Below are 23609 nucleotides of genomic sequence, written 5' to 3'. Positions count from 1 at the left end.
AAGGTGGGAAAATGCATTTCTGCCACACAGCAGCCTGGATAATTTGTGGAGTGGGCTGTGAGTGTTTTCCCTTTTTCTCTTCAGCGGTGTCTCCCAAATACATTTCTGTTCCAAGCAATCAGAATTCATTGCCCGTCCTCTTGCAGACAAGGCCTTGAGAAAGATTCTTGTCAAGATGGCGGTCTGGCAGTGGATCACCTGCCACTCCGACTCATATATACCTCCATGCAGTGACTTAACTCGCCCTGCCCATCAGAATCAATGAGGAAAAAATCATGATGATTTATGTGATCTTTGAATCAAGTCTACTTACAGGCAAAAGCGGGCTGTGGGGGCCAGGGGTTGATTCTAGGATTGTGGAGAGCTGTCTGCATCCTGAACAGCGCACCCCGGGCTTCGGGCAGCTCTCCGTAACCCTCGGGAGCCCGGCACGAAGTCACGCCGGCTCCCTAGGCTTGCGGGTAGCAGCCTGTTCTGGGGGCTGTGGTCCGCCATAGGTGCGCCCTATGGGGCGAAAAATACGGAAAGTCTCCTGGACTACCTAGCAATGGATGATCTTTGCCTTAATTTGTAACTCAATGCTTTGAACATCCCACTGGCATTTCATTTTAAATGCTGATAATGTTTCATTGCAGATTTTTTATCATCATTTTGGTATCTCTTTGTTAACAAAGTATTTTCATACATATGAAAAGCAAATCTTGGATTGAGAAAATTATGGTTTGTAAAGTGAAAAGATTTTTTTTTTTTTTAAAAAAAGTTATGTTTGCCTCTGTTCTAAAATTTGGTTTTAAAGTAAAGTGTTTCAATATATTTGGGTTTGTTTATAAAGCAGAAGCTCCTGGAAGCTAAAAATGAGCTTTGTATCAACAAAAGTTTTACCTATAATTATTCATAATGAAAAGTTGTAAGAAACATGAGATTTTCCACCCTTGAGCTTTTGAACTACAACCCCCATCAATCTTGGCCGTACGGGCTGAGCCTTATGGGAGTTGTTTCCCAACATCTGAGCAACCCTATGTTGGATATCCCTGCTCTATACTTTTTAAATTTAATTTCCATTCCACTTTATATGTTCAAGAAAAACCTCAAAGCGGTTCACAGCATATTAAATCAATAAAACAATGTGAAAAATGTGAAATATAATAACTACTACTACTACTACTACTACTACTACTAATTTATTATTTATACCCCACCCAGCTGGCTCCCCCCAGCCACAATATAGGGTATACAGTAAAACAACATAACAGAAAACAAAAATATTATCTTAAAGATTTCAAAATAAAACAGTACAAAGGTCAACTACAGAATTCATATTTAACATAGTAGAGCTGGGTGAGTCTGGGCCCCACCCCTTTGGCCAGGTGGAAAAGACCTTGCAGGGAGTGGACTTTACATCTCACAGCAGGGCGATGTTCCTCCGGCCTCATGAGCAGCCTCTCTAATGGGACCCAAGTGTTTTTCTGGTTGCAATTAACTTAATCTTCCCTAGATCTGCTTTCAGCAGAAGCATGTGCCAATCCCACTGCCCAGCTTCAAACTCAAAGTAGCAAGCACATGTATCCTGTAGGTGCACTTGGCTCTTCCTGTTCAGCGTCGCTAAAACTCTCTTCCCCCCACCCCCTCTCACGAAACAACAGCCTACTTTTAAGCACCCTGAGAGTTATTTACCATCTCCCCACCACTCTCTCACAGTGCATGTGCGATAAACATGCTTTGCTCTAATGTCTCCTGAAGCATCTTACGCTCCCAGCCAAAGGGACGCTCTCCTGCTAAATGCACGCTCGCTGATTACAGGAACATACTCGGGAGAAACACGAACTAGCCTTGCATGGATAAAGCATCCCCTCTACTTCTCTTCCCTTCTCTCTGCTCCCCCCCCCCCAGCCTAGGCCCACACTTTCTCACCTAAACCAAAACCTAACCACCGTCATGAAGGACCCAGCTAAGGAGAGCTGCACTGAGGCGCATTTGTGGGAACCTCCCCCTCCCCTGAATCTTCCCAGGGAGCAGGAGGACTGTATAGATTTGGAAAAGTGATTTGCAGAGGAACATAGTTCAGAAGGCAGAAGCTGAGAAATACTGGATGGGGAACAGCTTGCAGAAGAAACTCTGGAGGGGGGGAGAGCTAACAGATTCACTGTTTCTGGAAAGCATCCATCCACTCTCCCCAAGGTCAAGGAGAGCAGCAAAAGTGGCAGGACAGAAAGCACAGCGGGTACAGGCTCAGGTTACGAGACGCAGAAGTGGCAGGGGTGCCTAGCGATGTGAGGGGGTGGACCTCTTCATTGGGAGCACCGCCATTTCTAGAAGACGGGTTCTTTGTCCCCTTGCTGGGATCATTAAAGTTTCTAACTGGTAAGAAGACTCCCTTTCCTTTGTTCTGCTTATCGACGACCAAGGGGGAAGGAAGGCAATTCCCTGAAGCCTGACAGATGCTGATCCACAAGACAAGGGCAGCTCATCATTTTGGCAGTGAAGGGTGGAGTCAAAACTCAACAGATTCATCACACACCTTGAGCATTCCAGATTCACATTCTCCCCCTGGATAATCTAGCAACAACTTGCAACTTCTTTTGTACATCAAGTATATGTGACCTTCATTACTTTAATACATATATATGTGTATACAAATTTAAATACAAACACCAAAACATCACATGGGTTCCATGTATTTAAAATTGATTTCTGCCTTTATGAGTTTCTTGATGTAAATTAAATAGTGAACCTTGAGTGGAACGTTGCATACGTTTATATGGTTTTTAACCTGTGTGAATTTGCTTATAAATATTAAGGTCTCCACTTCGTGTTAAGCTCTTTCCACATTCCCTACATCTGTGGTTTCCCCCATGTGAGTTAGCTGATGTTTCCTAAGGCCTCCACTTTGACGGAAGCTCTTTCCACACTCCATACAATTAAATGGTTTCTGCGTGTGAGTTCGTTGATGTCTTCTAAGGTCTCCACTTTGACCGAAGCGCTTTCCACATTCAATGCATTTAAATGGTTTCTCCCCTGTGTGAGTTAGTTGGTGTGTTCTAAGGTTTCCACTTTGACTGAAGCTCTTTCCACATTCAAGACATTTAAATGGTTTATGCCCCGTGTGAGTTTGTTGATGTATTCTAAGTTTTCCACTTTGACTGAAGCTCTTTCCACATTCAATACATTGAAACGGTTTCTCCCCCGTGTGAGTACGTTGATGTATTCTAAGGGCTCCATTATGACTGAAGCTCTTTCCACATTCAATACATTTAAATAGTTTCTCCCCCATGTGAATTTGTTGATGTATTCTAAGTGTCCCACTTTGACTGAAGCTCTTTCCACATTCAATACATTTAAATGGTTTCTCCCCTGTGTGAGTTCGTTGGTGTATTCTAAGGTGACCACTACGACTGCAGCTCTTTCCACATTCGATACATTTAAACCGTTTCTCTCCCGTGTGAGTTCGTTGATGTATTCTAAGGTCTCCACTACGACTGAAACTCTTTTCACATTCAATACATTTAAATGGTTTCTCCCCTGTGTGAGTTTGTTGATGTATTCTAAGGTTTCCACTTTGACTGAAGCTCTTTCCACATTCAATGCATTTAAATGGTTTCTCCCCTGTGTGAGTTCGTTCATGTATTCTAAGGTCTCCGTTTTGACCAAAGCTCTTTCCACATTCAATACATTTAAATGGTTTCTCCCCCGTGTGAGTTCGTTGATGTCTTCTAAGTTTACCACTTTGAGTGAAGCTCTTTCCGCACTCCATGCATTCAAACGGTTTTCCTCCCGTGTTAGTTCGTTGGTGTTTCCTCATTTTTCCACAGTGACTAAAGCACATTCCACATTCCCTGCATTTAAATGGCTTCTCTGCTCTTCCCACTGATTTCACAGACCTTTCCGTAGAATCCTGACCATCATCTTCCTCACCTGTTTGGGGCAGGGAGAGAATCCTGTTAGACTTTTAGGAAAGACAATAAATGAACTGAACACACATCAATCCCCATGTGCACCTTCTCTTATTTTCACTCCCTCTCCATTTTCAACTGTCTCCATATTCCAAATTTTTAGGAATGCAGATGAGATAATGGCAAGAGAAACCCATGATCACGCCATTCACACTTAAGAAAGCACCATCATTTTATAGTAGATATCTACGGTGGAACTGGCTTATAAGACACATCTCTGTCTTTTTCTTTTTCAAGTGAAGAAATGATCTCATGCTCCAATAGCAGTCTCTCCTATGAGGAAGAAGTATAACTGAGGTGTTCCTATGCCACATGTAAGTGTAAAATTATTACAACGTATTACAACCTAATAACAGCCTGCTGCATCGGGCAAAGACCCACCTAGTCAAGCATCCTGTTTTCACAGTGGCCAAGCAGATGCCTGGGGGAAACCAGCAAGCAAGATTTCAGCCCAAGAGCCCTCTGCCCTCCTGTGCTTTCCAGAAACTAGTATTAAGAAGCATTATTGCCTAGGACTACGAGGGCAGAGCACAGACACCAGCCTAATCCCTTTTTTCAAGATATCCAAGTTGCTGGCAGTCACTGTCTCTTGTGGGATGGAAGACCATAGATTAACTATGCTTCTGTTTATTCATCTTCTGCAGCCCATAAAGGCTCATAAATGTATTATGGCTTAAGCTTTTGTGAGCTATAGTCTGACATTGTCGAATCTTGACTAGGAAAGCTGGTGCCACTATAAACCCATGAGTCTTTTTGTCGGGTTTTTGTACTTATTTTGAACTTAAGTCTTAATCTGCAAAGGACTGCTTTGAATACATGGGTTGCCCTTGAATGGAGAAGAAGAAAGCACCTTGCTTGCATCTGGATCCCCTGGGAGAGGCGGTGGATCCAGGGATTGTGAATGAACAAGACCTATCCCTTCCGTGCGGTGGGAGTGGGTGGGTTAAAAGTGGGGGAGAGACCTCCCCCACCTGTCCTTTTGGGAAATAGGAGCTTTTGCCGTGAGCAAACAACTTAGATGGCAAGTTCTCAAGAGAAGCACTTTGGAGCCCTGCTTGCTCATGCTATCTGTGTGTGCATGTGTGTCTTTGGACCTAGAAGACAACATACACTAGTGGTCAAAATTGTGGAAACCTTGGAGAAGGTGTTTTTCTGGGGTTTGATGGCTCATAATACCCCCCCCCCTTTTTGGGAGTAATACCATAAAATTATATATCAACGGAAAGATACAGTGGTACTTCAGGTTACAGACACCTCAGGTTACAGATGCTTCAGGTTACAGACTCCGCTAACCCAGAAATAGTACCTCGGGTTAAGAACTTTGCTTCAGAATGAGAACAGAAATTGTGCTCTGGTGGCACGGCGGCAGCAGGAGGCCCCATTAGCTAAAGTAGTGCTTCAGGTTAAGAACAGTTTCAGGTTGAGAACAGACCACTGTAATTTAAAGTACCACTGTAATTTAAAGTAGAATGTAATACAACAACTTTTAGGAAGGATTGCAACATTAATAAGCAGGACATTTGTCAGTGTGTTATGTGATTGCAATCAAGTTGGTTGGGGATTTTTTTGTTCTTTCAGTTAGTGAACTTGTAAAATGTAATAAAATACAATAAATGTCACAAAGAGTTGACTTTGTGATTGCGAGCTTCCAGGCTGGAGTAAGACAGAGCCCTTAGGAGGATTTCAGGCCACCGAGGAGAGGTTTAGGGGCTAAAAAAAGCCCCCCGCACAAAACTCTGCAGAAGAGTGGGGCTGCCACGGGGTCCAGCTGAGCCCCAGGTCTCCCGTCAAACCGGCTCCCGCAGTTGCATCAGGGAGGGGAAGACAGTCGAGGCGGGCTGTCGGCTCCAACGCACACCTGAATAACCGAAGCCTAAAAGCCGCCCTCTGAAGTGACAGATCTTCTGTTATAAGGTAAAAGAAAAAGAAGCTTTTGGAGAGGAATTTAAAAATTTGGACTTAAATTCAATTTGAACTTCAAAGTGAGAAGTATTAAAAATGGAAGCCGTACTTCTGCTATTCAGGGGAGAACCCTGCAGAGACGTTTTGTGAATAAGATGGAATGAGATGAATGAGATGAAAGCCCCCAAAAATCTACATTTCAGCCTCTGAGTGAAAGCAAATGTATTTTTAACCCTAAAATTCCTGCTTTGCTGAAAGAACAGGATTTGTAAATAGTTGCCTCTCAGTTTTGACAAGCTCTGCGATTTGAATATCCAACAACTTGGAATTTTTTGAGACATCCACCAAAGTCTGGCAGGATTAGACCCTGTGTAGCTGGAGGGGTGATAAAAAAGGAAAGTGGCCAACATATAGAGATTTGTTAATAGAAGAGGAGAAAGGTTTGAAATTTAAAAGTTATGAAAACTTGAAAGGTACTTTACAAAGTTGGTTGCATCACAGACAAATTAATGAGCAATTTAAAGAAGATAATAAAAGGGGGTTCAGTTATACTATCTCAAACTTTCAAAAGGAAGTTGTGGAGGGAAATACCAAATTATTGAAGAGAGCATATAACATTTTGCTATATGGAGAGACTTTAGATGAGAAGGTAAAATCAGCCCAAATAAAATGGGCTCCGGATGTTGGGCTTAATATACAGTTGGAGGAATGGGAAAGTTTATGAAAACAAATGTAAAGTTTACAGATTGTATATCATTAAGAGAAAATTACAGTGGTACCTTGGGTTAAGTACTTACCGTATTTTTCCCTCTATAACACGCAGATTTTTTCTCCTAAAAAGGAAGGGGAAATGTCTGTGTGTGTTATTGAGCGAATGTGTGGTCCCTGGAGCCAAATGGCGCGAGGGGAGGCAAAAAAAATCAGGCAAAAATCAAATTGCGCGTCTTGGAGAAGGGAAACCTGAAAAGAGGAAGCGGCTGCTTTCCTGCATTCTGCCTCAGGGTCTTACTGCCCACCCTCCTCTGTTTCCTTGCTGTTTTTGCTCAAATGGAACAAAGAGCAGTGAAAGCCCCTCCCCTCCAGGCAAGCAGAGGGGAAAGCAGAGTGTCCTCTCTGTGCTCTGGTGCTGCTGAAAACATGCAGGAGGGAGAGAGAGAGAGAGAGAGAGAGAGAGAGAAAGCTGGCTGGCTTGGGTGGGTAGGTGAGGGAAAACTTTTGCCTTCCTTTCCCCCCTCCCGTTATACCCCTCTCCTGCATTCTTAGCCAGCTGCTTCCCTGCACACCCCTCTCCTGCTCCTTGTCCCTTCTGTGTTTTTCCTTCCCTCCCCACTTAAAATGTGGTTAAAAAGCATGGATCCACATGGATCCTCAGGATCTTTGCATTGGGTCACCCCAAATTCACCATCAGATCCCATAGCATGTCCATGGCTACAGCCTGCCCCCAAAAATCACGCACCCACTGTTGCCTGGGGCTGCAATGGTGCAAAAATGTGGTTACAAAGCATGGAACTACATAGATCCTCATAATCTTTGCATTGGGTCACCCCAAATTCACCATCAGATCACATAGCATTTCCATGGCTACAGCCTGCCCCCCCAAAATCACACACCCACTGTTGCTTGGGGCTGCAGTGGTGCAAAAACGTGGTTACAAAGCATGGATCCACAGGGATTCTCAGGATTTTTGCATTGGGTCACCCCAAATTCACCATCAGATCACATGTCTGTGGCCACATCATGAAGCACAAAAATGATACATCCACTGTTTCATTCAGAATGTTTTTTCCCTTGTTTTCCTCCTCTAAAAACGATGTGTGTGTTATGGTCAGGTGCGCGTTATAGAGCGAAAAATACAGTAATTCATTCCAGCGGTCCATTCTTAACCTGAAACTGTTCTTAACCTGACGCACCACTTCAGCTAATGGGGCCTCCTCCCGCCGCCGGAGCACGATTTCTGTTCTCATCCTGAAGCAAAGTTCTTAACCTAAGGTACTATTTCTGGGCTAGCAGAGTCTGTAACCTGAAGCATCTATAACCTGAGGTACCACTGTATTTGAAAATGATATATAGATGGTATATCACACTGGAAAAACTGCAAAAATGTATAAAACAGGATCCAAGATATGTACTTTTTTCATGTATGGTGGGAATGCAAGAAGGTTAAAGAATACTGGGAAATGATATATAATGAACTGAAAAAAATGTTGAAAAAACCCTTTGTTTAAAAACCAGACTCTTTCCTGCTTCTAATTTTAGATCATGATACATGAGAGGGAAATTGGACATAGTTTATGTATGCGACAACAGCAACAAGAATTTTATTAGCACAAGTATGGAAAACAGAAAACGCCAACAAAGGAAGCAGTGCAAGCCAAGCTTATGGACTACGCGGAACTGGCTAAGCTGACAGAGAGAATACATGAGAGACACAACATCGATTTCAAAAAAGAGTGGGAACCATTTATAAACTATAGAAAAAGACAGTATAAAGATATGGACTCTTTGCCAGGTTTTGACAACTATATAAGAAGCAAAATCAGCAGAGTATAGAATTTGTTTAATAAATCAATACGGAAATATGGGGGAAGCCAAAGAGGAGGGAGGGGAGACATACAGATATAGAAATTGTTCAATTAAGATTTGTGGAAATTTGTTGTTATAATTTGAAAATTCAATAAAAATATTTTTTTTAAAAATGTGTTTTGCGATTGCTATCAAGTTGGTTGAGGTTTTTTTCATTTAGTGAGCTTGTAAAACGTAATTAAATAAATGGCACAAAGAGATGACTGGTCACCTAGAAAGGGATGTAAAATAGTACTATTAAGTGAACAAGGCTACAGTTATGAAGATATTAGAAGAAAAATTGGCAGGAACTTAACCAAAGGGGGCATTTCTAAATTTTGGAAGAGGTATAAGGAGACGCAGTCACTACAAAATCAGACTGGGCTAAACCCATGTTAACTGGACAGGCCATAGATTGTTTAATGAGCCCAATGCCTGGGAGAAGAGGAATGCTTTTGCCTGGTGTCTAAAGAGAAGGAAGGAAGGACACTGAGGTTCACTTCCGAGGGTCTTCTGCCAGTTCCCTCCCTGCAAGAAGCGAGGTTACAGGGAACCAGGCAGAGGGCCTTCTCGGTGGTGGCGCCTTCCCTGTGGAAAGCCCTCCCTTCCAATTTCAAATAAACAACTATCTGACTTTTAGAAGACATCTGGAGGCAGCCCTATACTGGGAAGGTTTTAACGTTTGATCTTTTATTATGGTTTATCTAAGTTGTAAGCTGTGATAGGAATTTTATGGTTTTAGATATATAGTAATGTTCATAACTGCACATACATAGATCAGTACAGGAAGGCCAACCTGGAACCATTTTGATTCCTAAACTGACCAAATCCTTTCTCTGCAAGGTTAAAAATGGAAAAGCCTCCCCATTGTCTCTTCCTTTAATCTGTGTTTGAATAAGGTGTGAGCCTGTGACCTGGCCCAGGAAATAAGTATTTTAGCATTACAAAAGAATGGCCAGGCTCCCCAGAAAATCCAATCAAGTAACCTGCTAGACAGGAGATAAACAAGGAGAAGAGAAAAACAACATTTAAATTTCTGTGATGTAGGTGGGATGTATCTGAGGGGTGGTCTTAGGTTACACCCCTTCTGTGATGTATGCATAATGTTTCTGGGGGTGGTCTTGATCTAGAGAATGGGAATTTCAAAAGTCTTTATAAGGCCTTGCAGGCCATTGTTCTGGGTCCTCTTCCTCTCCTGCGTGTGAGGGGGGTACCCTGTTGCAACAGATCAATAAAGATCAGGCTTACTAGCTGCTTTGCTTCTCAATATTCTCTGGTTGGCCTCTGTTATTTTCTCCTACCAATAGGGAACCTATGTAAGGACTCTATATGGGCTCTTGGATACCCCATAAGGGAAAAGGGCATATTTTTATTTACAACAAGCCACACTGGAAACCCAGCCAGAGGGGCAGGTATTATGATTATTATTATTAACCTGCCCATCAATGCCCAAGCCTCTCCCATTTCCCGCCTCCTTCCAGGCAAATCCCTTTGCACCAGATCCGGGCAGGAAGAAGCTTCTCTCTTTCCACAACGGGAACCCGCCCTCCCCCACCTTCAAGGCCCCATTAAGAAAAACAGCTCCCTTTCCTCCCCGTCCCGGGGCGTCTCATCCTGGACCCCCCACCCCTTGCCAAGCCCCTTCCCTCCTTCCCGCCGCTGGCTTTGCACTCACCCGAAATCTGAGGGCGGCGGCAGATGCAGCGACCCTGGGCAGCGGGGGCAGGAATGGGAGCCCCCGCCTGGGAGGCAGGGAGTGACGCCGCTTAATGAGGAGGCTTAATTAGAAGGAAGCAGCTCCCTCCCTCCTTTTATCTCCGCTGGTGAAGCCGGAAGTCAGGTGACTCTGGCGAGGAAGGAGAAGTTTCTCCCCCCCCCCGCTCTTTCCTTTCCTTTGATAATTGGGGGAAGGAAAACCTTGCAAGACCAGCCAATGGGGAGACGAGGGAGGGAACCTGGGCTTCCAGTACAGGGAACATCAGCTACTGTGGACCCCTTTCCTCTTGCAAGAACGTATTGTAATCAATAAACTCTTTACTGCCTCACCCATTTGGTTCAGATTGTATTTCAAGGAGGGATCAAGGGTCTCATGACCCACTCTTACAATGTAGGAAGCAGCTTACAGCAAAAAAGCCTAATGACTCTTCTGGGTAAATGAATACAGTATTTTAATAAATATCTAAATGGAGAGCATATTTTACATTCTCATGTTCATGCAAACATGGTTCCACTCCAACCTCACTTAGTCCCCACTTCCACCTCAGCAAAGTGTTCTTTATACAGAAATCTCCTGAAAAGAAGTCTCTCTATTTACATTATAGGGAGGGACCACTCTCTGCCTGGCTTATTGCACCTTCATAACACCCTGTGTCTTATGCAGTGTCCTGTATTCTCCTCACAGACACACAGAAACAGGGAACAGTGACATGCAGCAGCAGCAGCAGCAGCAAGACAGACACGCTGTCAAAGAATACCTTCCATTCGACCACTCCGGGGGGTGGGGGGACGACGACCATGTACTTTAGATGCCTGCCAAATGTACGCTACGGATGTGAAAGCAATATTCTGCACAGGAAATACTGAGGAAAAGTGGAAGGCAGTTTTAATTTGTAAGGAGAGAGGGGAAGTTCTTTGCTTTGCTTTCAGTCCTGACAAATAAAGCAATAAATTGGGGGGGGGGGGACAATCAACACTGCCAGTAGTACCTGTATGCCACTATATACACAAGAACTCTGTAGCAATGAATCCACTAGCAAATGGGAGGGGGGCGATGGTGATAAACAAATCTAAACAGCATCTCGAGTGCTGAGATCCCATCAAAGGGAAGGGAAATGTGCACAAGCCCTACAGCTGTAATAACATCTCTCTGAACGTCTTTATTTTTTCACACTATATCCATAGTTCCCTCAACCATTCCTTTACTCCAAGTCCCATTAGCCCCTACTAGCGTGGCCAATGGCCAGGAATGACAGAAGTCATAGCCTAGCATAGTTCAGTGGGATGTGGGCAGGCCTTAGGTTTGCATGCTCTTGCGCAACTGTCAGTTTGGAAGCTTCCACTGTTTTTCAGACCAAGGGCCAAATTCCCTCCTGGATCGCCTTCCAGGGGCCACATGCCAGGGCTGGGCAGGGTGAGAGAGGCAAAGGTGGGTCAAACAAGGAGCGCAACGTTTGCCTTTCTAGAGGAAGTTATATCTGATACACACACAACTATCTGCCCTCTACCAAAGAGGGAGGAGGCATTGTCAAGAGTTGAAAGGTACATCCCTGCTGGCTAAGGGGCGAAGCAGAGCCATGGATTCAGAGCAGTGAATTCAGAGGACCACAGACCACATGTGCATTTGGCTCCCTGGGTCTGAAGTTCTCCACCCTTGGCACATTAACACCATGTGCAAACCAGGTAAGTGTAAAGAGTGCCGTTTCAACCCAACCGTGGTGTATATTTTATACAGGAATCAGACATGCAGCCTCACACCTCTAGACCTAGCTTGGCATCAGAGATGAGGTTGGCAACCAAGATTTAGAAAGCTGAGGCATCTCTGTCCTTCAAGGGCACTATACCACTTTAAACAGTCATGGCTTCCCCCAAAGAATTCTGGGAGCTGTAGTTTGTTAAGGTTGCTTTAATTTGTGGAGTGGGCTGTGAGGTTTTTTCGCTTTTTGCAAATATACCTCTTCAGCACAGTGTCTTCCAAATACATTTCTGTTCCAAGCAAGCCATCAGAATTCATTGCCCACCCTCTTGCTTCTGTCGCGTTAATTCAAAGCATTCTTAATTCCAAGGCCTACCTGGGCTGAAGAAGACAAGGCCTTGAGGAAGGTTCTGGTCAAGATGGCTGTCCAGCAGTGGACCACCTGCCTCTCAAACCCAAATATATCTCCATACTTTGGTTGCCTTTAAACTCGCCTCCGCCCATCAGAATTAATGTCAAAATATATGATTTATATGATCTTTGAATCAAATACATTTACAGGCAAAAGCGGGCTGTGGGGGGGCAGCAGGGGTTCATTCTAGGATTATGTCTCCAGGCTCCACCTAGCAATGGTTGATCTTTGCCTTCATTTGTAACTCAATGCCTTGAACAACCACTAGCATTTCTTTTTAAATGCTGATAATGCTTTTATTGTAACATTTTTTTTCCTGTACCCCCTTGCTAACAAAGTATTTTTATTCACATGAAAAGCAAATCTTGGATTGAGAAGATAATGGTTTGTAAAGTAAAAAAAAAGGTGTGTGGTTTTTTTTTAGAAAAATTATGTTTGTATCTGTTCTGAAATTTGGTTTTAATGTAAAGTGTTTCAATATATTTGGGTTTGTTTATAAAGCAGAAGTGACCAGCTGCTCCCAGAAGCTAAAAATGAGTTCTGTATCAACAAAAGTTTTATCTAAAATTATTCATGATGACAAGTGGTAAGAAACATGAGATTTTAAACCCCTGAGCTTTTGAAATACAACTCCCATCAACCTTGGCCGTACGGGCTGAGGCTTATAAGAGTCGTTGCCCAACATGTGAGCAACCCCATGTTGGATATCCCTGCTCTATACTTTATTGTTATTTATTTCATTTCTATACTGCTTTATATTTTTAAGAAAAACCTCAAAGCGGTTTACAGCATATTAAATCAATAAAACATAAATAAAACAATTTGAAAAGAGTGAAATACAGTGGTGCCTTGGGTTAAGAACTTAATTGGTTCTGGAGGTCCATTCTTAACCTGAAACTGTTCTTAACTTGAGGTACCACTTTAGCTAATAGGGCCTTCCACTGCCGCCGTGCAATTTCCGTTCTCATCCTGAGGTAAAGTTCTCAACCTGAGGTACTACCTCCAGGTTAGTGGAGTTTGTAACCTGAAGTGTTTGTCACCCGAGGTGTTTTTATCCCAACTTACTACTGTATAGAGTATACATTCAAAGCAACATAACAGAAAACTAAAATATTACCTTAAAAGATTTTAAAGTAAAACATTACAAAGGAGGTCAACTACAGAATACAAATTTAACATAGTAGGGCTGGGTGAGTCTGGGCTCTGCCTCCAAGGCCAGGTGGGAAAGGCCTTGCAGGGAGTGGCCTTCACGCCTCTCAGCCGGGTGATGTTCCTCCGGCCTCATGAGGATCCTCTCTAATGGGACCCAAGTGTGTTTAGGCTTGCAATTAACTTAATCTTCCCTAGATCTGCTTTTAGCAGAAGCATGTGCCACTTCCTTTTTTAAAAAAATAATATTTATTAAAAATTTTCAAATATAACAGAAAAAGAAAAACATCCAAATTTAAAACCTTATTTTCATTAGCATCTTTCCAGGACTTCCCCTCCCCTCCCCCTCTTGTATTCCAATTCTTTCAAATAAATTCAACAAATTCTTACCCCAAGTTTTAAACTTCTTATCATTGACCCAATTTAAAAATATTTTCCCATCCCCTAAAATCGACCTGTTCCCTTCCACGAGTTCCCCTCTTTAATACAGATTTGAATAAAAAAATAAAAAAGGAATAAATTGTAATTTAACACGCTTTGGATTCCAAATTTCCCTCCCCCCTTTCCCGGTTGCGTTCCCAATGTCCATCAATGTCTACTGTCGTTCTGGAGCTCCCACATCTAAGCCATAGTCCTTCACCAGTCCGCTTTGTCGTCTTTTAAATAGTCTTTGTCGTCTTTTGGTCATCTTTAATTTTGAATGTCCAATCTTGGAAGGAGTCTGTCTCAAAAAGGTCCATTTTTTCCATCCAGATCTTTATATTTAAGAGTAAAACCTCCAATTTTATTCCTTTAGATCTTTCAAATCTGGATGTCCCAAATGTTCCCACTTCCACCTTTGTCCAGTTCTTGTTATTCTTGTTGTTCTTGTTGATCTCTCTCCTCCTTTTTTCCCCCCCCTGTTCTTCTGCACAAATGTTCTAATTCCAAAAGCTTCTAATTCCTCTACAGAGGCTTTGTTATTCAGGAACAAAACATTACGTCAAGTCCCTTCCATTCTTCAATAGATAAATCTATTGTCTCCTTTAGTGTATAGACCTCTGTAGACAAAATAGTGTTCCACTTCTGCAGTTTCCCAGGAGATAAAAAGTCCTATTCAAATTCCATAGCAACAATACTTGTAGTGTCCCACAGCTCCTCTAGAGGGATTATAGTAACTCAGTTTCCTTCCAGATCACACCCAACAGTCAAAGTAACTTGTTATTCCTTGTTTTAAACAATTTATATCCAATTTGTAACAAATGTAACCGGCAAAGTCCTCGTAACAAAGTTCTCTTTTTGTTCTTCCACTTTGACAGCTCCTTTGACAGCTGTCAAAACCTCTATTTCTCCTCTCCCGGCACTCTCACGGATCGCTCCCGGGGTTTCCGGGGGGGGGGGTTGCATTTTAATTCACATTCCACTTTTCTCCTCCAGCCCAATCTTATACTTTTCCATCGCGAAATTGATAATTTTATCCAAATAAGGTTGCGCTCGATCTTAGTTGTCAAATCCTTTGCTTTAACTCCTCTACAACAGGGGGGAGGCTGACTTCCTTTTTGCACCTCCCCCGCTCGCTCCAGATTAAAAAAAAAAAAATTCCCCCTTTTTAATCCGAGTTCCAATTACTCACGGATTATTCTTTTAAGTCCAAATTTTCAATGGAAGAAGTCAGCGCTCTCCGTCGAATGGCATGCGGCTTCGCTCGGCAGGGGAAGCGGAGGACTCATAGCACCACCACCACCCCGTCACCCGCTCCGCAGCCTTTAAAAAGGCTCCTTCGCGGGTCGGGGGGGCAAACGGTGCCCGCCGAGTCACCATGCCCATGGGTTTCAGCGCCCATGGTTTTTGAGGGTCCCCGCGTCACCGGCGCGGTAGAACCCAGCCCCTGCCGAGCAGGCTCCCTCCGGAGCTCGGAGGGAGTCCACCATTCGGCGATGGCGCCAACCCAGAAGTGAAGCATGTGCCACTTCCACTGCCCATCTTTAAAGTCAGAGTAGCAATCTGGGGACACGTTTTTTTTAAAAAAAGAGAAAAGAAGTTATTTTTAAAAAGCTATTTTTAAAGAAAAATTAAGAAGTAATCTCTTCTGTGGTCTCCTCTGTCGCGCAGCCTTCCTCTGGGCCCTGGCCTGCTTTCTTGGAGTGGAGTAGGCTCAGGTCGGACCTGGGTTCGGTCATGTGTCCTTGCCCTCCCAGTGCTCTCCTCCCTCTGCTCCTCAGCGGCAGCAGTGGCATGGCAAGGTCGGGGATCCCCTCTTTTTTATCCTTCCTCTTTCTCTTCCTTCTCCTTCTTCTCCCTGCCTTTTCTCCAGGGTTTTCCTGGCCCCGGAGCGCTGCTGGGCAGTTGGCCAGGTGCTCTCGCTCCTGGCTTGATTTGGGTCGTGGGGGGGGGGTGTCGGTGGTTTCCCCAGTTCCTCCTCAGCAGTGGAAGCGTCAGCGACAGTCTCAGCACCCTGGAGCCAGCCTGGTAGCGCAGTTGACTCTGGCTGGCTTCAGGAGCTGCTGCTGCCATGGCGCCCGCCATTTTGCCTTGCCAGAAGTCTCCATATGATGTGTCTTGTGCCGATGAAACAATCATGCAACATTCATTCCCTACTAATAAATGTACAACACTTAAAATATAAACCCGGAACATTAAATGATATCCAGGGACATTCCAGGGGCGGATTTTGTCCGGGGACAGATTTGTAAATCCGGGGACTTTCTCCGGGAAATGGGGACGTCTGGTAACCATAGTTCAAGGTTGCAATTAACTTAATCTTCCCTACCCCAGATCTGCTTTTAGCAGAAGCATGTGCCACTCCCACTGCCCATCTTCAAAGTCAGAGTAGCAACCACATGTATCCTATAAGCACGCTTGGCTCTTTCTGTTTGGCGTTGCTAAGGCTCTCCTCCCCCCGCCCCCTCTCATGAAACAACAGCCTCCTTTTAAGCACCCCGACAGGTATTTACATTCCCCCCACCATTGCTCTCATGGCACATGTGCGATACAGGCGCTTCACTCTAATGCCTCCTGAAGCATCTTACGCTCTGAGACAAAGGGGCGCTCTCCTGCTAAAAGCACACATGCTGATTACAGGCGTGTACTCAGGAGAAACAAGAACCAGCCTTGCGCAGAAAAAGAAGCATCCCTTGTAATTCTCTACCCTTATTCCCCCCCACCCCTGGCCTAGACCCAGGCCCACACTTTCTCCCCTAAACCAAAATCTAACTGCAATCTCCAGGGATGGTGCTGAGGAGAGCTGCACTGAGGCACAATGGTGGGAGACCAATCCCCCTGAATCTACAGCAGGACTGTATAGATTTGGAACAGTGGTTTGCAGAGGAACATAGTTCAGAAGGCAGAAGCCGGGAAATACTGGATGGGGAACAGCTTGAAGAAAAAACACTAGGGGAGAGAGAGGTAACTGATTCACTGTCTCTGTAAAGCATCCCTCCGCTTTCCCCAAGGTCAGAGAGAGCTGCAAAAGTGGCAGGACAGAAAGCACAGAGGGTGCAAGCCCAGGTTACAAGATGCAGAAGTGACATGGGTGACTAGGGATGTGAGGGGGTGGACTTATTCATTGGGAGCACCGCCATTTGTGTGAAGACGGGTTCTTTGTTCTCTTGCTGGAATCATTAAAGTTTCTAACAGGTAAGAAGAATCCTTTTCCTTTGTTCTGCTTATCTACGGCCAAGGGGGAAGGAAGCCAGTTCCCTGAAGCCTGACAGATGCTGACAGATGCTGATCCACAAGACAAGGGCAGCCCATCATTTTGGCAGTGAAGAGCGGAGGTCAAAACTCAACAGATTCATCAAACACCTTGAGCATTCCAGATTCACACTCTCCCCCTGTTTATCTAGCAACAACTTGCAACTTCTTTTGTACATATAGTATATGTGGCCTTCATTACGTTAATACATATATATATGTGTGTGTGTACAAATTTAAATACAAACACCAGAACATCACACGGGTTCCATGCATTTAAAATTGATTTCCGCCTTTATGAGTGTGAAGTAAAGAGTGCACCTTGAATGGAACACGGCATACATTTATGGCTTTTCACCTGTGTGAATTCTCTCATGAATATTAAGGTCTCCACAAAGCCTGAAGCTCTTTCCACACTCCATACATTTAAATGGTTTCTGCCCTGTATGAGTTTGTTGATGTTTTCTAAGTGTTCCACTTTCACTAAAGCTCTTTCCACATTCAATACATGTAAATGGTTTCTCCCCCGTGTGAGTTCGTTGATGTATTCTAAGTGTTCCACTGTCACTGAAGTTCTTTCCACATTCAATACATTCAAATGGTTTCTCCCCGGTGTTAGTTCGTTGATGTATTCTAAGGTTTCTATTTTCACTGAAGCTCTTTCCACATTCAATACATTTAAATGGTTTCTCGCCTGTGTGAGTTCGTTGATGTCTCCTAAGTGCTCCATTCTGACTGAAGCTCTTTCCACATTCAATGCATTTAAATGGCTTCTCCCCCGTGTGAGTTCGTTGATGTATTCTAAGGTTTCTACTTTCACTGAAGCTCTTTCCACATTCAATACATTTAAACTGTTTCTACCTCATTTGATTTCGTTGATGTATTCCAAGTGTTTGACTACAACTGTAGCTCTTTCCACACTCCATGTATTCAAATGGTTTCTCTCCTGTGTGAATTTGTTGGTGTATCCTCATTCTTCCACAGTGACTAAAGCACATTCCACATTCCCTGCATTTAAATTGTTTCTTTGTTCTTCCCAATGAATTCACAGATGGCTCCATAGAATTCTGACCGTCCTCTTCCTCACCTATTTGGGAGTTGGGGGGGAGAGAATACTGTTAGACATTTAAGAAAGACAAGAAAGAAACTAAACACACGTCAATTCCCATGTGCACTTTCTCTTATTTTCACGTGCTCTCCATTCTCCACTGTCCTCTCTATGTTCCAAATTTTTAGGAATGCAGATGGGACAATGGCAATAGAAACCCATGATCACTCCATTCACACATAAGAGAGCATCATCATTTTATAGTAAAGATCTACGGTGGAACTGGCTTATAAGACACATCTCTGTCCTTTTATTTTTCAAGTGAGCAAATGATCACAGGCTCCAATAGCAGTCTCTTCTATGAGTAAGAATTAAAACTGAAGTGTTCTTATGCCACATGTAAGTGTAAAATCATTGCAATATATTAGAACCTAAACAAAGCCTTCTGCATCGGGTAAAGGTCCACCTAGTCCAGCACCCTGTTTTCACAGTGGCCAAGCAGAAGCCTGTAGGAAACCAGCAAGCAAGATTTCAGCCCAAGAGCCCTCTGCCCTCCTGTGCTTTCCAGAAACTAGTATTAAGAAGCATTATTGCCTAGGACCACGAGGGCAGAGCACAGGCATCAGTCTAATCCCTTTTTTCAAGATATCCAACTTGCTGGCTGTCACTGTTTCCAGTAGGATAGAAGTCCATAGATTAACTATGCTTCTGTTTACTCATCTTTTGGAGTCCTTAAAGGATCGTAAATGTATAATGGTCTAAGCTTTTGTCGGCTGCAGTCTGACAAAGGGGACACTTGGTTAGGAAATATGGTGCCACTATAAACCCATGAGTCTCTTTGTTGGTTTTGTGCACTTAATTTGAAATTTGTACCAAGGTTGTACCCCTGTATCTCCATGTAAGCTTATGGAGGGACAGAATTAGAGGCGCTCTATAAATTATTATCCCACTCACCCACTCTCACACATAACCCCTGGCTGTAAGTTTACACAATTTGCTTATAATACCGGCCACCCTTGGTCTTCATATGCCCAATCCTGTGTGCAGAGCCTCCAGCCAAAAACAAAGAGCTGCTTTGAAAAAAGCCTCACCCCTTCCTTCCTTCCTTCCTTCCTTCCTTCCTTCCTTCCTTCCTTCCTTCCTTCCCCTTCCTGCCTTTGGTCTCCTCTACATCTTTTCCTCTTTCTCCCTCCACCATCCAGCCATCCATGTCCCCATCTCCTCTCCCCTGGAACTCCCCTGGAATTTCTCTGAGGGTCCCGGGAGGGGATGATCAGAGGTTGTAGGGAGGGATGCAGGAGACAGCTTGAGCAGGTCAGCTGCCCATCTTCGTCCGTCCATCCTGACCAGGTTTGGACGTTCAACTTCTTGAGGAGCACAGAAGCCAAAGCAAGTTGTAGTTTCCTGGGAGGAAGGACAAAGTCAAGGGAGTCTCAGAGCTCCTGCAGGGATTCTGCCCAAGACATTCTGCTGCCCCTGTAGAAGCCCCTATTGGGCACCCGCTTCCCAAGAGCCTCCACCCATTTTCAAACACCTTTGGCAATTCCTTCCGTCTGCCTGTCCCTTCTCCCTTACCAAGACTGGCATGGTATGGGAAGTAGTGGCCTTGTGGCAGTTGCCCAAAGGGCCACAATAAATGTGATAATGTGTACCCCTTTAAATCCTTGAGTGTGCTTCTAATACAGAAGTTATGGTAGTTTGTGCTTTATGAAACTGATTATTTTGCAACTTGCCGCCCCTCAATAGGGGCAAAAATACAGCTAATAAGAGAATCACAAAGATACAGCTGAAAGGTAGAACATGAGTTGCTATATGATGCAAATGGCTGCATGCAACACAGGTTCCCAACATGCACACCAACACAACGTAACAGAACGTGGTAGGCATCAGAACATATTCAGCAGAAATTGCCAGTGCTTGTTGTGCATGTGTATTATAATAAAATGAGGTAATGATGAATATCAGGAACGTGGAACTCCAAAGGGACTTTTTCAAGGGGGGGGGTACATAACAAAAATTTAAATTCTTTTGGCAACAATAAACATTAAAACAAGGAACTGCTGAGCAAAAACAGAAACAGAAGCATGCACAGAAGTTCTTGCGGAAAGGGGGCGGGGCCTTCAAAGGTCTCACAATCGACCCAAAACAACACAGAGGTCTACCTGTCAATTGCGGTCCAGCGCTTGGACATCTCTGATGTAAATGATTGGTGGAAACTGAAATTCTTTGTTTGACATTACATATATAAATACCACTGCCTGGAACACCAGACAGGGTTGCAGTTTTGTGAAACGATCCAGCTGTAACCTATTGCTTTGCAATAAACACAACTCATATCTCCTCTCGTTTCTAAGTTTATTGGCGTATACTCAGGAGATAAGCCATTTTCTCGCTTACGACAGCCTGAGAGTAAATCCCGTGGAACATACGGACTGCTCTGAATACATGGGTGGCCCTTGCATGGAGAAGGAAGCCCCTTCCTTGCATCTTGGCCCCCTGGGAGACACGGTGGATCCACCCACTGCTTCCTCTGCCCTCACTGCCTCCTCCTCTGTCCTCCTGCCCTGCAAATACCTCTGCTCAGGGGAGAGAGGCAGAAAGAGCCTTCAAACCCATCTGTTTCCTCCTCCTTCGCTGCCTTTTCTTGCAGCAGCCCAGTGAGAGGGGAAGGAGCCGCAGCACCTGGTTCACTTCAGATACACACAAGGTTTACCGATGTTGTGAATGAACAAGGCCTCTGCATTCCATGCAGTGGGAGTGGGGTGGCTTAAAAGTGGGGGAGAGACCTCCCCCTCCTGTCCTTTTGGGAAATAGGAGTCATTTCCATGAGTAAACAACTGAAATATACTCAGAGTCGCAAAGTGATTTCATGCTCTTTATTCAGCTCATAGTGGTGAGGAGGAATGAATGAAAGTCCCTTCAAGGTATCTGCTTTATATACATTATTTACACAATGGGCTGCACATGATTGGTGAATTCCGGAATTCTACTGTAAGCCAATCAGGTTGTGGATTCACTTCTATCTGGAGCATGATTGGGTAGTTCCTGCCAACCAATCATACTGCTGCATTGTTCTAGGACCAATCAGACTGCTGCCTTTTGGATCCTATTGTTCTAGGACCAATCAGACTGCTGCAGTTTGGATCCTATTCAACTCAGTACATAACACAAGTTAGATGGCAAATTCTCAAGAGAAGCACTTCGGAGCACTGCTTGCTTGCTCACGCTATGTGTGTTTGCACCTCAAGGACAACATACATATTTACACCACGTGATTTCTTAAAGAGGGCATTTCTTTAAAATCGAAGGCAATTTCTACAAAAGACTTCAATGTTTGGTTGTTTTCGGTGTTTTTTATTTTGTTGGAAGCCGCTCAGAGTGGCTGGGGAAACCCAGACAATGGGCAGAGTATTATTATTATTATTATTATTATTATTATTATTATTATTATTATTTTATTGCGCGCCTTGCCAGTAATACTCAAATCTCACCACTTTCCCGCCTCCTTCCCTGCAACTCCCTTTGCACCAGATCCGGACAGGAGGAAGCTTCTCTCTTTCCACAGTGGAAACCCCTCCCCCCTCCACCTTCAAGGCCCCATTAAGAAAAACAGCTCCCTTTCCTCCCTTCTCTTCTTCTCCCCGTCCCGGGGCTTCATCCTGGACCCCCCACCCCTTGCCAAGCCCCTTCCCTCCTTCTCTGCCGCTGGCTTTGCACTCACCCGAAATCCTGGCGATGATGGCAGCGACCCTGGGCAGCCGGGCAGGAATGGGAGCCCCCGCCTGGGAGGCAGGATATCTCCGGGGGATAATTGTAAGGGGAAAGCCTCGGCTTCCAGTACAGGGAACAGATGCTCCTTGCTTTAAGGGTTAAAGCCAGAGAGTGCACGCTGCTAGAGGGGAGGGTGCTGCTGCTCGATACTGGCTTGGGAAAGGGGGCTCGGCTTAAGCAGAGCCCCCTTTCCTTGCTAGGCCGTATTGCTGCTATAAAAATGAATGTATTGCCAAGAATGTTGTTTTTGTTTCAATCATTGCAAATTTTGGACAAAATGGACTGTTTCAAGAAGTGGCAGAGAGATATTTCCAGATTTGTCTGGCAGGGCAAGAAGCCCAGAATAAAATTTAAAATACTAACTGATGCAAAAGAAAGAGGTGGATTTGCCCTGCCAGACCTTAAACTTTATTATGAATCAGCAGCATTTTGCTGGCTGAAAGAATGGCTGCTTCTTGAGACCACAGACATTTTGGAATTAGAAGGTTTCAATAATGTATTTGGGTGGCATGCATATTTGTGGTATAACAAGGTCAAAGCACATCAAGCATTTAAAAACCATATTGTCAGGAAAGCATTGTTCATTGTCTGGATAAGATATAAAGATTTGCTTGAAAATAAAACCCCAAGGTGGCTATCACCGATGGAAGCGAAGGCTCAGAAAAAGCTCAATATGGAGGCCAAATGGCCGAAATATTGGGAGATTTTGGAACAAGAAGGAGATAAATTGAAATTGCAGAGTTTTGAGAAACTAAAAGATAAAGTGCGAGATTGGCTCTATTATTATCAAATAAGGGAGGCTTATAATCTGGACAAGAAAATTGGCTTCCAGGTAGAAAAATCAAAATTGGAAACAGAACTGTTAGATCCCAAAACTGGAATACTCAGGATGAAACGGTGAAATCTGCTATGATAAAATGGGCACAAGATGTCGGACATAACATTATGTTGGCTGACTGGGAACAGTTATGGACCACAGGTATGAAATTTATGGCATGTAATGCCTTAAGAGAGAATATTATGAAAATGATATATATAAATATAAATTTGAGAAATGCATAATCTAAATTATAACTATGGATGATTTACGGAACAGCTGAGGGAAGTCCTAAAAAAGAAATAAGTTGTGAAAAACGATGTGAAATTAATATGTCAAGCTTGCAAAAATCTACCATTTGCCTGATAATAAATGTTGGAAATGTAAAGAAAATGAAGGTACATTCTTTCACCCCGGTGGACGTGCCCAAAGATCAAGGCTTTCTGGGAGATGATATATAATGAAATGAAAAAGGTATTTAAATATACCTTCCTGAAGAAACCAGAGGCCTTTCTCTTGTGCATGGTCCGCCAATTGGTGTTAAAGAAGGATAGAACTTTTTTATGTATGCTACAACAGCAGCAAGAATACTCATTGCAAAGTATTGGAAGACACAAGATCTACCCACCCTGGAAGAATGGCAGATGAAAGTTATGGACTATATGGAATTGGCGGAAATGACCGGCAGAATCCGAGACCAGGGAGAAGAGTTGGTGGAAGAAGATTGGAAGAAATTTAAAGACTATCTACATAAACACTGCAAAATTAATGAATGTTAGAATGATGTTGGCATGAAGTTAAGTGGTTCTAGCAGCAATGTTATAAAGGAGTATGTAAAAATGGATTGCTATCAGATGAGAATGTAAATATATAATACATTCAGGTAGAGGAATAAGATAAAAACAAGGAGGGAA

At 43.8% G+C, this 23609-nt stretch overlaps 2 protein-coding genes and 1 long non-coding RNA gene across 4 annotated transcripts in view; 1 reads left to right on the top strand and 2 right to left on the bottom strand.

The window, feature by feature from the left end:
- LOC309525018 (uncharacterized protein) overlaps window positions 1-23609 on the bottom strand; it is a 210404-nt gene that overhangs the window by 76144 nt on the left and 110651 nt on the right. The window lies entirely within an intron of this gene.
- LOC309525506 overlaps window positions 1-23609 on the top strand; it is a 138792-nt gene that overhangs the window by 26917 nt on the left and 88266 nt on the right. The window lies entirely within an intron of this gene.
- LOC309525105 (uncharacterized protein) lies at window positions 1176-21920 on the bottom strand. The gene is made up of 2 exons (XM_082210502.1): window positions 21829-21920; window positions 1176-3912 (listed from the first exon to the last, which is right to left on the bottom strand). The coding sequence occupies exon 2, from the start codon at window positions 3821-3823 to the stop codon at window positions 2813-2815; it is 1011 nt and encodes a 336-aa protein (XP_082066628.1). The 5' UTR covers window positions 3824-3912; window positions 21829-21920; the 3' UTR covers window positions 1176-2812.

The sequence above is a fragment of the Podarcis vaucheri genome, assembly GCF_965113315.1.
Source record: "Podarcis vaucheri genome assembly, chromosome: 2".
Classification (NCBI taxonomy): domain Eukaryota; kingdom Metazoa; phylum Chordata; class Lepidosauria; order Squamata; family Lacertidae; genus Podarcis; species Podarcis vaucheri.
The sequence above is the reverse complement of the archived record's forward strand: the minus strand, read 5'-3'. Positions and strand labels throughout refer to the sequence as shown.

Coding starts and splice junctions, on each gene's coding strand:
- LOC309525105 (XM_082210502.1), bottom strand. CDS start 3,823: ATGTGCTTTAGTCACTGTGGAAAAATGAGGAAACACCAACGAACTAAC.